Raw genomic sequence first — 14,599 nt, 5'->3', positions numbered from 1 at the left:
CGGTGTCGGCAGGGTCACTGGAGGGCAGACCCCAGAGGGCAAAGCCATCCTGCCGGGCAGCAGTGTTTCACCGTGGTGGAGGGGGAGAAACGGCGGCAAAAAACGTGAACTGTGACCCCCGGCAGAGAGCTGAAGCTGCGGGCCGGGGGTCTGGACCTGCAATCCGGCTGCGCCAAGACTGCACGGGTGTCAGGAGGCAGGCAGCGAGAGCTACGGGGCCGCGCGAGGACGCCGCTGGCCTCGCGGGGCGGGGGCGGGGCGGGGCGGGTCGCAGGCTGATGACGCGGCGGGGCTGGTGGAGTAGCCGCCACTTCCTGGAGCCGCCGGCCGGGGCCGCTCGCAGCACTCAGCGCCGGAGCCGGGAGCCCGCGGCCGTCGCCATGTCCCATCAGACCGGCATCCAAGGTAACGGCGCCGGCGCTGCCTGCGGGGAAGGGACTCTTGGGAGGCCCCCGGCGAGCCGGGCGGGCGGCGGGATGGGCAGGGCCGGAGTCGGTCCCGGAGCACAGGGAGTCGGTCTCGGGGACGAGCCGGGCCTCTGCGCCTCTCCGCGCTCTCGTGTCCCGGGCGCTCCCGGCCTGCCACCCTCCCAGCCCGGGCCGGCCGCCGCCACGTTGCCTATGGACCCGAAATTCGCCGGAGCGAAGGAAATGGCTTTCCGCGGCGGCCGGGGTGAAGGGGGCGTGCCTGCCGCCGCCGCCGCCGCCGTTAGCCCAACTTTCCCCTTTTTTATCGGACTGGGAAGACCTGGAACCGTGGAGGCGACTGGGGCTCTTTTTGCTGTCGAGAGACGGGCGAATTTTCTTTTTCACGGTCCAACTTTAGAGTTGTTACAAGATTTGGATTATGAAAAGAAAGATGCGGGAATCTTTTTCATTTCCAGTAAGGGTGCTTCCCAAACTCTTCCGCATTTTCTTCCAAAATTGGAACATCAACACCGTTGTCTGTATCTTGAGTATGAGGCGTCTTGGTTGTTCTTAGATACTACCCAGGGAACTGAAAAGTTTGATCTGTATGGTTGCGTTTAATCGTCCCGGGCAGGCAGTTGAATGTGCAATTTTAATTCACCTGTATTATTTCCTGGTTTGAAAATGGGCGGTCTGAAAGCGCTCACCTCATCAGAATCAAATATGTCCCGGGTTACTCGCGATCACTTAACGAGTTGTAATGTAAACACAAGCTCCTCCTGTTAATGGACAAAGAATCTTTTCCCCAGATAAACGTCTAATTGTGTTTTGTTCTTAAGGGCCTTTGACACCACCCCACACCTCCTCCTGCACGCACAAACACAAGCAAAACAGTCGCAAATCTAAAAGCATTGTTTTGTCTGCGTTAGTTTTGATATATATAATTATTGACTTTCATGCTTGAGCGTTATAGCAAGCACTACTAAACAGTGGTTCTTGTTCTCAATATACAATTCAAGAATAAAATTAGAACGAAATTGAAGCTTTAATAGCACAAGGGATAGGTTATTAAATATATATTTGCTCAGTGAGATTACTCCAGGTTTTTAAGAAATATGAATTAGAGAAGTATGACCAGAAGTACGAGCTTGAATGAATTGTTGTCTTTTTCTTTAATCAGGATAGGGTGTTTGACATTAATTGTTGTTTTTAAAGGTGAAAATGTAAAAATGAATTGATGAAGGAGGTGTGTTTGTTTATTATAAGCTTGAAATTGGACCAGAAGAGAGTGAAAGCAGGTTTTCAGCATTTTTCAAACAAGCAATAAAGGTGTTTTTCAAAATTGTGATTTGTGATTATTGGGTTTGAGAAACTTTAATATATTCATTCCCAGTGTAAATTTCTGCTATGGAATTATCTAGGTAAAACAGGTTAGAATTAATATACTTTTAAAATATGTTTATGTTTCTTAGCTGTATACAATGTCTACTGTTACACCTTTTAATTTTTGTAATTTAAATTACTGATAAGAGAATACTGCATCTTCAAGATGTTTTCTTTGTATTACATTTCATTTTTTCCCTATTCAAGTAGCATCAGAAAGTATTAATACGTAAGTATTAAAAATAGGTTTACTTTTCTGTATCTTTTTCCACAGCAAGTGAGGATGTTAAAGATATTTTTGCCAGAGCAAGAAATGGAAAATACAGACTTCTGAAGATATCGATTGAAAATGGTTAGTTAAGCATTTTTAAATGTTGTTTGTCCTTGGATTATTGGCTGTTGTATTTTTAAACTTCTAAATCATTGTCAGTGATTTGGACTATTAATAAATGTGAAGCAGGTTCAGAGCTCGCCTTTAGTTAACTTGGCTCCTCTACATTTTGGACATGTCCTACGGGCCCCTGCTTACTTTACCTTCTGCATTCTGTAGTTGACTCTCACGGAAACAAAAAGATGTTGTTTTTGGTGTGACATCTTCCTCTTACACTTTTTGTGTCTCAGTTTCTGTACCACAGTTTGTATCTAATATCAGTGCTTGCATCTCTGGAATGAAAATCAGTAACAGGTGATTATCCCACACAAAAGAAAAGTTACTTGTGAATTGTTATTCAGTAAAGTTAGTTTTGAGGTAGAAAGGAAGGATTTTAAACTCTCCCGTTTTCTCAACCTGATTGCAGTGTATGCTGCAGAAATGATTCCCCTTTCTTGTTATGGGAAAAAGTTCTGAGTGTAACAGACTATAAATCGATACCTTCAAAATAAAGCTGTACGTAGGGAAATTCACTGGGTGGGAGAGTCTTTTAATTCAGCTGGTTTGAGTGTGAATAATTAATATTATAACTAATTAATCTCAAATGAATATATTAAAATATTCCATTGACCTAATTTCTTAAATACCTTAAATATTTTGCTTTGGAAAAATACCTTGTTCTTTCATAAACTGGAAGTAAATCTAATTTGCATTCCATTTTCTCTTATATATTAAAAATACCAAAATAGTTTGAAAAATAGGCAGTTGTTCTACATACGTTAACACACTCAACAAGAATAAACATATACTGGAAAGCAGCATATTTTAGAATATCACTATTTTCTGGTTTTATTTTTGTTCTGAGAAAATTTTTTAAATAAGGAAATTATGAATAAATAACAATACCTCCATCTCTTCTTAAATTATTAACTGCTAACATTTTTATCATATTTGCTTCAAGCCTTTTGTAATTTAATGTTGTTGTAATATAATATAAGAACATTCGCTTTAAACAGTTTTACTTCCTGACCTTCTCCTGAGACAACTATGTTAGGAACCTTATTTTTGTTCAATCTGTTTTTTATATGTATCCCTAAATAACATATAGTGCTGTTTAGAGTTTTTAAGTTCACATAAACTGACATCTTTTTCTGCATCATTCCTTTTCCTGTAAACATTGCTTTTATAATTAGTTTTGATAGAGGCTCACTAATTCTTTTTAAATATGAATAGAATTGTATAATATGATTATGCCACATATTATATGTCCATTCTCTTATTGATGAATATTTAGGCTATTTTCAGTGTCCACTGTTATTTTATAGTGCTGCAGTGAACACCTTGGTATATATGTGCAAGAGATTCTCTATGCAGAGTACATTAGCAGTTTCACTTGATTCGCCCAATAATGCCTCAAAGTGGCTGTACCAATTTGTTTCTGGACAAATATTAAAATTTGTAGCATTGTGGCCAAATAGGAGCTAAACCTGTTTTTATTTAGTATTTCTTAACTGTACAATTCAGTGTTTAATTTCAGAAATTATACCTTTGAGCGGTAGGACACTTAGTTAAATATATTTTGTTGATAATTTATAGCATAAATATTTGGACAATAGAATATAATCACCCTCTCTTCAGCCATCCAACTCAACTATTTATAATCATTTTTGTACGTTCCTTTCTTGTGTTTATAACATTATTTTAACTATGCTAGTTATAATTTTTATATCTGTTTTTAATATTGCTTTATATTATATTTATTTTCTGTGTTACAACCTTTGCCCTTTCTATATTTTGATGTGAATAATAGCAATTAAGAACTAACTATTAATTTGTTCTTCTATTCTTCATTATTCTACCATTTGGCATTTTAAACCATTTATATATCTTTTAAAAATTGTTCTTCATAGAGAAACTTGTGGTTGGAGCGTGTAGGCAGCCTTTAGATTCCTGGGATAAGGATTATGATTCCTTTGTTTTACCCCTGTTGGAGGACAAACAACCGTGCTACGTATTATTCAGGTTAGATTCTCAGAATGCCCAGGGATATGAATGGATATTCATTGCGTGGTCTCCAGACCATTCTCATGTAAGTAATTTTTTGGTTACTTATTTAACATTAAAAGCTAGAAAATTTTTTTCTGAAATATTCCTAGGCCAAGAGAAAGTTAAGAAGCAACAGTCATATCTCATAGATGGGAATGATCATGGAAAAAATCCTTGTGATTGGTAATGTAGAATCAGGGGTAATGTACTTAGATTCAGAAATCTTGACCTTGATTGAAATCAGTAGAATTATTATTGATTTTAAATTGAAAAATTTGTGGCAATTATAAATGACTCTGTGGACCTCTGAAGAATGAAGGTTACTGTTTTGAGAGTAATAATTGAAATAATTCTTATAGAACTAACTGAACATTTTATTAAATATTCTTAATAGCTACCATTCAAGTGATGGGCATGCACACAAACAAGTATTTCTCTTAGGAGAGTTAGTAGACTGATTAATAGAATAAAATAAAAAGCTAGTATATGGATACTGCTCAATATTTTAAAAATTAATTCTCTTGTTTATTGTAGAAAAATAATTTTAAAAGTTATGTAGATATCATTCTCAAAAGTCATCACTTCCTATTTAATTCTGTATATGCTGTCTGAAAGAAATACTGGATTTGCCAGTACAAAATTATGAAATGATTTCTATTGGTTGGCAGTTATCTTTAGTAGTTTTCCATAGATGCTATCATACTCTTTAATAATAGTATATACTGTAGTTCTTTTCTACTTTGTCCCTCATAGAATGGTTTATGCCATAGTTATGCCACGAATATTTGATTCTTAAACAACTAAATAAGTAGCGTCTGACCTAGACTTGTTTTGAGTAAAATGTCATTATCAAGTTTACTTCATTTCAGTGATTTTAAAATAGTGTTTTAAGTAGTTTTTTTAATTCCTGAATTCATTTTATACTTTGACAAAAATGAATGATTTTCTAAAATTTAGTTTTTTTCTACTTTTCAAAAAATGTGACTTATAAATTGAAGTCTTCCTTAGTAGCTGTTGATATTTTAGATGCTGATGTTATGATGGTTATTTGTATATACATATTTTAACATGTTATAGTCAACGGACTTCAGCTTTGTCACAGTTTAATTTCTTTTTAATGTGCTTGAAGATTTTCATACATTTATAAAGTGCTTTCTTTTGTAATGATAGTTTTCATCTATAAACTTATAAGTAAACTTTCACAATTACTAGGTTCGTCAAAAAATGTTGTATGCAGCAACAAGAGCAACTCTGAAAAAGGAGTTTGGAGGTGGCCACATTAAAGATGAAGTGTTTGGAACAGTAAAGGTACAAAACTTATACTTTTATGTAGATTCTGCATGTTGCACCGAGGTAATGGGATAGTTAATGTGAATTATGACTGGTGAATCGGTAAACATAAAGAATAAGAGAAAATATTACGTTTCATATGATATGCAAGTTAACTGAAACATCATACTTACACTTTTAAAATATGTTGGAATCTCCTCTGTTAGTCTTCAAACACTAGAATATCCCTTGGAGATCATTTAGTTCAACCTCTCATTTAGTTCAACCTTTTCATTTTAACGATGTGGAGATAGGCTCAGAAAAATGAGAGACTACTTAAAAGAGATAGTAGGTTTTAGATATTTTGGATGTTTACACTTATGCTGTGGAAGCAATAGCTGTATTAATTGAACTAGAACATTGAGGCAGGTAAATTGATTGATAATTAATTGGGGTAATTGTTGATTAATAAATTTAGTTAAGTTATGATTAAGAATTTACTCCATTATAAAATTTGTATGGTAAATACATGTATATAGATATACCCCCAAATTAAGAAAATTACAGTGTATTTTTTCAACAGGTTTTTTGTTTTTTAGAGCTTTTACTGTGATTCAGGGAGTAATGTATTCTGGTGGATAGAGCACGAGACTAGATGGGTATCCTTTGCTTATTCACATCAGTTGTGAAGTGGCCTGGTTTCTCAATTCTATTCTCAGTCTTCCAAACCACAAAATTTTGATGAGAAGTAAACTTCTTTGGAATATTTTTTATTTTAAATAAGAACTGTAATTATTTTCTATGAATAATTGTAGAGAAATTATATAATTCATTACAGTACAGAATTCAGAATCTGAATATGTTGATTATTGAATAACTATGGGGCAGGCTTCCCCAGGTTAATTATAATTGTCCTATAGACTTGAAGCATGATCAGGTTCGTCATGTGGCTGGCGTTACCACCATCACACTCACAAAAGATCTAATAATTGTAAAGCTTTAGGAAATGAAGTGTAGCTAATCCCCTTAAAACTTTTGAAACCTGTAGAATAGAATATTTTTTTTAAAAAAAGAAGTAATAAAATTATTGTTACTGTTTATTTTTAGTTAAAATATTTTCTGTTAAATTAATGATTTTGTTTTCCTAAAGTAGCCTCACAACTAGTAACAGTCAGTTTCTGTGCTCACAGGAAGATGTGTCATTACATGGATATAAGAAATATTTGCTGTCACAGTCTTCTCCTGCCCCACTGACTGCAGCTGAAGAAGAATTACGACAGATTAAAATTAATGAGGTATTATTACCATTTTGAAACCTTGCAAGATTCTAAGTGATTAAAAATATTGTATTTTTAATTAATCGATGAAGAGGTAACTAGAGAATAAATAAGTTAGATAGCTTACATTTATTCTGTTCAGTTTAGAGACAAGACTGACAAGACTGTGCTCAATGTGTCTTCAGGAAAAAGTTAAAAGTGAATATTAAACTTCATGTCAGTTTCATAAATAGCTTTCTCCTGTCTTTATAATGTAGGTTATAGATTAGTAATCTTCCTGTGAGAAGTACAACTGTTTTTAACTTTGTACTTTGAATACTAAATATCGATAAATGGGAAAAGTATGTGTTACCCATGTAGTGTGAGGGATATTATATCTAATGAGGTTGCCTGAAGAAGGTTTGTTTTGTTATTTCAGAGAATACTGACGACTAAAGAGAGTAAAACATAAATGCTGTAGTGTGTTTAGGATTTCTAGAGGCTCTATAAATTAACTTCTATGGACATTACTTGGATGGGTGTGTGCATATATATAGATATATATGGGAGATGGTTATTTGAGTACTTGTTTAGCATATTAGAGTCAATAAATTTCATCCATATTATAGTTTATCATATTTCTAATGTGTTTACTGCAGCAATTCTAAGTTAGAATAGCTACTGTATTTCTAACGGAATTTTATAGAAAAGAACAAGTAGCAGAAACTACTATTCACTTGTCTGAGTAACAGACTAATAAGAATCAGTCTGAAAAGTGATTGAATATTATTTAATATTGACCTGATAGCAAGGATCTATCTTTATATTATTTTAACTCAAGTTATTTGAGTATGGATTTTTACATGGTTTTTTTTTTTTTTACAAGTTTGATAGTTTGTTTTATTCCTTGCAATCAGAACCCAGAGGATCTTATTGGGGTATGCATTTGCATATGTTCTATGATGTTTTCATTATACAATACCATTTATGCTGTAGAATCTCCATTCATTTTTTTTTAAAGTAAAATTTCTATTTGACTTTGTTGCAACACTGCAAAGGAGACCCTATACTATGCTGTCATTTACTGAGTATAAAAGTCTTAAATATGTGCTTTGAAAGCTTTCTTGATGTACTCTTCTCTTCTTCCGATACGTGCACACCCATGTTCTTAGTAATGAAAGCTCTAAGTGTGGAACTTCTGCAGTAGTATAATTTGTTGAGCTGTGTTGTGTCTTTGTATATTGTTTGTACTCCTTTCAACTCAGTGCATGGTGTTTGTGTTGCATTTTATGTCTAGCAGAACAAAGTAAAGTTCTATGCATATTATATTTATATCACACTGTTCATAAATTTTATCAAGTAAAACTTTGTAATTAAAAGTGTAATCTGAAGACACTTCTGAGAGCTTACGTAGCTCATGGCAATTGTGCCAAACCAAACATATAAGCAAAGCCCCACTAACATTGCACACTCAACTCAGATGTTCACTTCCGGCATTTTCATCAAAATGTGGCATACACTCTGCATGTTGACAAAGTGCTAGCAGAACCTGAAACAAATGTGAAAATTATTTGCTTTCTAAGTTCATAGTGTTTTAATTGTTAATTTTAATTATATTAAAATGGGCAAGGGTGGAATGACCCTCACTCTGTAGAGGTTGGGTTTTCTTCTCTTTGTCATCTGACACTGCTAAATGCTAAACTTCATTGGTAAATTGAATCTGTCATACTAGGTACAAACTGACGTGAGTGTGGACACTAAGCATCAAACACTACAAGGAGTAGCATTTCCTATTTCTCGAGAAGCTTTTCAGGCTTTGGAAAAATTGAATAACAGACAGCTCAACTATGTGCAGTTGGTAAGAGATATAATGATTGTTATGAAATGGCTTCACTTTTTGGTATCTATGGCTTGTATAAGGTTTGTTTTTAATGGATTTTAAATCTTTTTATTTGCTTCCTTTTTATTTTTTATTCATTTTTTTTTAAACTACAAAAGCAATATATATTCACTGTGGAAAAAGTGAAATTGTGTAAGTTTCCCCTTGTCTCCTTGTTTTTTAATTTATAAATTTTAAATTTCTGTGTATCTGTCTTAATAAATGCATTTTGTTTCTTATTGACAGGAAATAGATATAAAAAATGAAATTATAATTTTGGCCAACACAATAAATACAGAACTAAAAGATTTGCCAAAGAGGATTCCCAGAGATTCAGCACGTTATCATTTCTTTCTGTATAAACATTCCCATGAAGGAGACTATTTGGAGTCTATAGGTATATGATACTTTTTTTTTTTTAACGTAATACTTTGTTTGCTGATTGATATTTCATCAGTATATTCTTTCTTATTTCTTGGCCAGAGGGCTTAGTTGTAGCTTTATGAGGTTTAGTGTGTGCTTTAATTGATATGCTGCTAATTGGATTTATTATTATTTTAATTTAGTTTTTATTTATTCAATGCCTGGATACACATGCAGTATAAGAGAACGGATGCTGTATTCTAGCTGCAAGAGCCCTCTGCTAGAGATTGTAGAAAGACAACTACAAATGGATGTCATTAGAAAGGTAATTACCTATCTATTTATTTATCTAATTTATTTTATCTAATTTATCTTATTAATATATTTAATACCTACCTATTTATTTTTAATTTTTCAGTTTTTGTTACATTTTTATTGTCTTTCGTGTAGTTCGTGATGTATTGTGGTTTATAAATGAAAGTTTTTTTTTCTTATTCTCATCATAAATCCTTAGGAACTCCTCTAAGTGCTTGAGGACGGCCTATCATGACCCCAGTCTCCCTGTAGATCTGTATTCTCTAATATGTAGCCACAAGCTACATGTGGCTATTTAAATTTAAATATATATAAAAATTAAACGAAATTTAAAATTCAGTTCCTTAAAAGCACCAGCCACATTTCAAGTGCTCATTTTAGCCACATGTGGCCAATGGCACTGTGTTGGATGGTGCAGAATTTAGAGAACATTTCCGTATTGCAGGAAGTTTTGCTGGATGGTGCTACTAAAGCTGCATACCTGTGATTGTCTCAAGACTTTATTAATAAGGAACTACAGTCTCTATTTATAACTGAACCATGGGGAGGTTGAGAATCTTTCCAGTTGTTGGGAAAGGAGAGAATGGGCATAAACATGAATTTTGGGAGCTACGTTCCCTTAAATTTATTTTCTTAAATGCAGGTGAGGCATGGGAAAAGATATGGTTTATTCTTGAGCCCTTCAACTCTTAAAACACAGGTCCTTACAAATTACCAGTGTTTTAGGTACTGAGCCCTTTAAGAGCTTTTTAAGTTCTTAAGAATCACTTTCTATAGCAGGGGCTGGCTGACTTTTTCTACCAGAAGACCAGATAGTAAATATTTTAGGCTTTGCCAGGCCACATATGGTCTTTGTCACATATTCTTCTTTGTTTTATTATTTTGTTTGTTTTTACAATCCTTTAAAAATGTAAAACACTCTCTTAACTTGAGCAGATTTGGCCTGCAGGCCATCGTTCGCCAGCCCGTGTTATAGAGTGATTTCAAGTGACCCAAGTGATGAAAGGACCATGAGTAATGTTTCTTGAAAATATGTAGTGTACCAAAGCAGAACAACTTAAGAATATAGTGGTGATTCCTACTGTACTACTTTTAAACATTAGTTAAATTGGAGAAGAAAGAGAGAACCAAATAGAAAATGAGTATAGCTAATTATATATTCAAGCAACTCATTTAGCTCCCTCCTCCTCCCCCCAAATAAGATGAAAGTGAACTATTTTCACATGGTCCTTGGTTCTCTCTTGCTGGAATGAGTATTATGCACTTATTGGTGAGCGTTCACACCTGAAAACTGGCTCATTGCTTGTATTAGGTTTTTTTTTTTAACATCTTTATTGGAGTATAATTGCTTTACAATGGTGTGTTAGTTTCTGCTTCACAACAAAACGAATCAGTTATATATATACATATGTTGCCATATCTCTTCCCGCTTGCGTCTCCCTCCCTCCCACCCTCCCTATCCCACCCCTCCAGGCTGTCATAAAGCACCGAGCTGATCTCCCTGTGCTATGCGGCTGCTTCCCACTAGCTATCTACCTTATGTTTGGTAGTGTATATATGTCCATGCCTCTCTCGCGCTTTGTCACAGTTTACCCTTCCCCCTCCCCATATCCTCAAGTCCATTCTCTAGTAAGTGTGTGTCTTTATTCCTGTTTTACCCCTAGGTTCTTCATGACATTTTTTTTTCTTAATTTCCATATATATGTGTTAGCATACAGTATTTGTCTCTCTCTTTCTAACTTCACTCTGTATGACAGACTCTAGGTCTATGCACCTCATTACAAATAGCTCAATTTCGTTTCTTTTTATGGCTGAGTAATATTCCATTGTATATATGTGCCACATCCTCTTTATCCAAATCTGTATTAGGTTTTGAATGTTGTGTTTTCTCACATTGCATCACACTTTGCTAATTTTATCTCTTACAGATCGAGATAGACAATGGGGATGAGTTGACTGCAGACTTCCTTTATGAAGAAGTACACCCCAAGCAGCATGCACATAAACAGAGTTTTGCAAAACCAAAAGGTCCTTCAGGAAAAAGAGGAATTCGAAGACTAATTAGGGGTCCAGCTGAAACTGAAGCCACTACTGATTAAAATTATTACAATACTAGTTTTTTTAAAAGTCCAGCTTTTAGTACAGGAGAACTGAAATCATTCCACGTTGATGTATAGTAGGGGAAAAAATTGTACTTTTTGAAAATCAGCACTTTTCACTTCTGTGTGTTTTTAAATTAATGTTATAGAAGACTCATGATTTCTATTTTTGAGTTAAAGCTAGAAAAGGGTTTGACATAATGATGTTTAATTTCATCACAGTTTTCATAGAGTGATGATTCCACACTTTCACATAGTTCTTAAAATTTTATAGAGTTGGGCCAATTCCAGAAAATCTAAAGTAAGATACAATTCTTATTACTCTTCGGTGATACATCACTTTTTTTTCTTCAAGGGAGAGAGGAAGACCTTAAAATATTCATTCCACTTAATGAATATGTTAAGGACCAGATTAGATTATTTTCTAAGCTGAAAACTTCATGTGCCTAGGAAAAGGTGCTCTGAAGAGCAGTGCTCACTCAGACTGTGAGATCATGTCTACAACTTTTAGAAACAGTGCTTTATTGCAGCAGTCTTTTCTATTTGACTTTTTCATTTTTTAAATGGCATTAAAATTTCAGAAAATCAACTCACTCTGAAACATTAAGGGTACCAGATATATACTTCAGGATTTCTGATGATGTTGAAAGACACATTGAAACTGCTTTAGTAAATGCTCTTTCTAGTGCTTTAAAAATTTTCCATTTCAAAAGTAAGTCATTTCATTATAGGTAGTGTGAGACCAAATATTTATGTCCAGTTGAATATTAAATTAATATCATTCAAAAGCAAACAAAACTAAAGTCAACAATATTGAAAAAGTTTTAAACCGATTGATTTCTCTCTAAAACCATATATTTATAGGCAAATATTCAGATTTAACAAAATTATTTTAAAGTCCTAGTACTCATCAGCCTAACACAGATAAACAAATCTTGTTTCAATTTATATCTTATTTCAAAACACAGTTAACTGTTTTCTACAGCTTTGCATTTTCAATTACAACCTACAGAGATTTTGAGCCTCCTTTTCTCTGATACTTGAAATAGAGGGAGCTAGAAAACTTCACCATGTTTAATCTGATAAACCTGCTGCAAGAGCCATAATTTAGAGGACTTTTCTAAACGAACTGTGGGGATCCGGGATTTAGAATTTCTTGATCTAAACTTTATGCTGCATAGAACAGATACCAGAAATGTACATTTCATAGTATAAAATATGAAACACTCATTTTTACACTTTATTATCTAAGGTAATATATGCACCTTTCAGAAATTCAATGTGTGTTCAACTAAAAGCATGTTAGAATAATTATGAGTTGACAGATTTTTTTGTTTTCTAGAATTAAGAGTGTGTGGGGTTTTGTTTGTTTACAAATAATCAGACTATAATGCAAAATAATTGACGGTAATGTTGCACTTGTTTATGAAAGATGTAGTTTAAGTTTTTCCGTGGGTGCACACATAGACACACATACACACAAACTACTGCATTGAGAATCCTGGAGCTGTGTTGTCGACCATAGGCCAAGCTGCTGAAGCTGTTATTTTCGGTCAGGAAGAAAGTTAACCTGTCATGAAGGTATAAAATAATTTAGTAGTGAATGTTTTTCTCTACCATCCATGTGCAATTATGCTCTTAAACTCTATTACACTACATGAAAGTAAGTGGACATTCCAGAATATAGATGTGATTATATAATCTTAAACTAATTATTATTAAACCAATGATTGTTGAAAATCAATGATGCATTTGTTATAGAGTATAACTCATCGTTTATGTTTTAGGTGATGTCATCATAACAATAGAAGGTGAATAAAGTATTCCCAGTGAATTTATATAGCAGTGAAGAATTACATGCCTTCTGTGGACATTTTATAAGTGCGTTTTATATTGCAATAAAATTTTTTTCTCTAAATTGTGTACTAAGTTGGTTTTCTAGTATAACCTTGTTTTTTTTTTTTTTTTTTTTGGATAAGTCTGCATAATGCAATACCTGGTGATAGGTTAGATAGCCCATTCATCTATTTGTTAATTAGCCTATCTAAATCAAAAAGGATTTTAAATAGTTTGAAACCTAAGCAAGTTGTGTCAATAGAGTGCTTTCGTAGATTAGAACTTTTCCACTACTGCAGCAGTAATGGAAACGTCATGAGTTAGTTCCTACTGTGATAGCAGCAACCCAGTACAATAGGGTGACCGACATACTTGACAGTAAGCTGTTAAAAGACATTCACCCAGCAAATACTGAGTGCATTCCAGTTTGCAATTCAGTATCAAATTGATCCTTTTTATTAGAGCTATATTACAAGATGGATGTCTTTGGTAGCAGTTTCACCAAGACAGAACTGTCCTTAAAAGGTCTGATTTTGAGAACTATTTTAAAAAGTTAAATTCTTTATGGCATTTCTACTCAAAACTAAAATCATGTGCCTGAGGTTCATATTGTAGTTTGGTATAAATCCTTTCACACGTTTTCTTTGCATATACAACCATATGTTATGAGGATTGGAGTTTTTTTTTAAGTACTGATTCTGAGGCTTCATCTCCAGAGATTTTGATGAGTAAGTGGGCCCAGGAGTCACATAGTAACACAGATGATTCATGTGTAGCCATGACTGGGTACAGTTTGTCTTAAATGATATAAAGTGAGGGTTTCCCCCCGTTCAGTCAACAAACTTTCTAAGTATTCCTGTATATTGGTCTATAGTGGTTACGATGAAAGGTAACATCTCATAGAAAAAAATGTAGCCCTCACTCTTGCCCACTAACTTCTGCATGACTTGGCCCATGGCTATCTCCACCTCCCTTGATCAGTCTGCTGCAGCTCAGCTGCTGGCTGGACCTCTGAAGGACCAGGCACACTGCTGCCTCAGGAACGCTGAGTGTACTGTTCCTCACACTGGCTTCCTCTACCCCAATATCTACGTGTCTTCCTCCCTCAATGCAGGTCTCTGCTCAAGTGTACTCCCTGTCCTCTCACCTTAATCTGCTTTATTTTTCCTCAAAGCACTTAGGAATTATATATCTATGTATATATATTGGTTGTCTCCTCCACTAAAATACAAGTTTGATGGAGGAAAGAGACTTGGTTTTATTCACTGATGCATCCTCAGCACCTGGAACAGTGTCTCGGACATAGTGGATATTTTATTTGTTGAATAAATAAAAGAATGAGATTTTACCTTTCCTTGGACAGTGGGGAAGGGAGC

General features: G+C 34.8%; 1 protein-coding gene across 1 annotated transcript; it reads left to right on the top strand.

Moving 5' to 3' along the window:
* The first annotated feature begins 283 nt into the window (after positions 1-283).
* On the top strand, positions 284-13,305 carry TWF1 (twinfilin actin binding protein 1). Its single transcript, XM_067696264.1, has 9 exons — positions 284-405; positions 2,065-2,142; positions 4,071-4,249; positions 5,419-5,514; positions 6,666-6,770; positions 8,464-8,589; positions 8,857-9,007; positions 9,177-9,298; positions 11,217-13,305. Exons 1-9 carry the CDS (start codon positions 381-383, stop codon positions 11,385-11,387), a joined length of 1,053 nt encoding a protein of 350 aa, XP_067552365.1. The 5' UTR covers positions 284-380; the 3' UTR covers positions 11,388-13,305.
* Positions 13,306-14,599: the final 1,294 nt, after the last annotated feature.

This window comes from Pseudorca crassidens, chromosome 11 (genome assembly GCF_039906515.1).
Source record: "Pseudorca crassidens isolate mPseCra1 chromosome 11, mPseCra1.hap1, whole genome shotgun sequence".
Lineage (NCBI taxonomy): Eukaryota > Metazoa > Chordata > Mammalia > Artiodactyla > Delphinidae > Pseudorca > Pseudorca crassidens.
This window is presented reverse-complemented; position numbering and strand designations above follow the sequence as displayed.

Coding starts and splice junctions, on each gene's coding strand:
- TWF1 (XM_067696264.1), top strand. CDS start 381: ATGTCCCATCAGACCGGCATCCAAG. Junction 8,590..8,856: donor AGCTCAACTATGTGCAGTTG/GTAAGAGATATA, acceptor TCTTATTGACAG/GAAATAGATATAAAAAATGA. Junction 9,008..9,176: donor AGACTATTTGGAGTCTATAG/GTATATGATACT, acceptor ATTTTAATTTAG/TTTTTATTTATTCAATGCCT.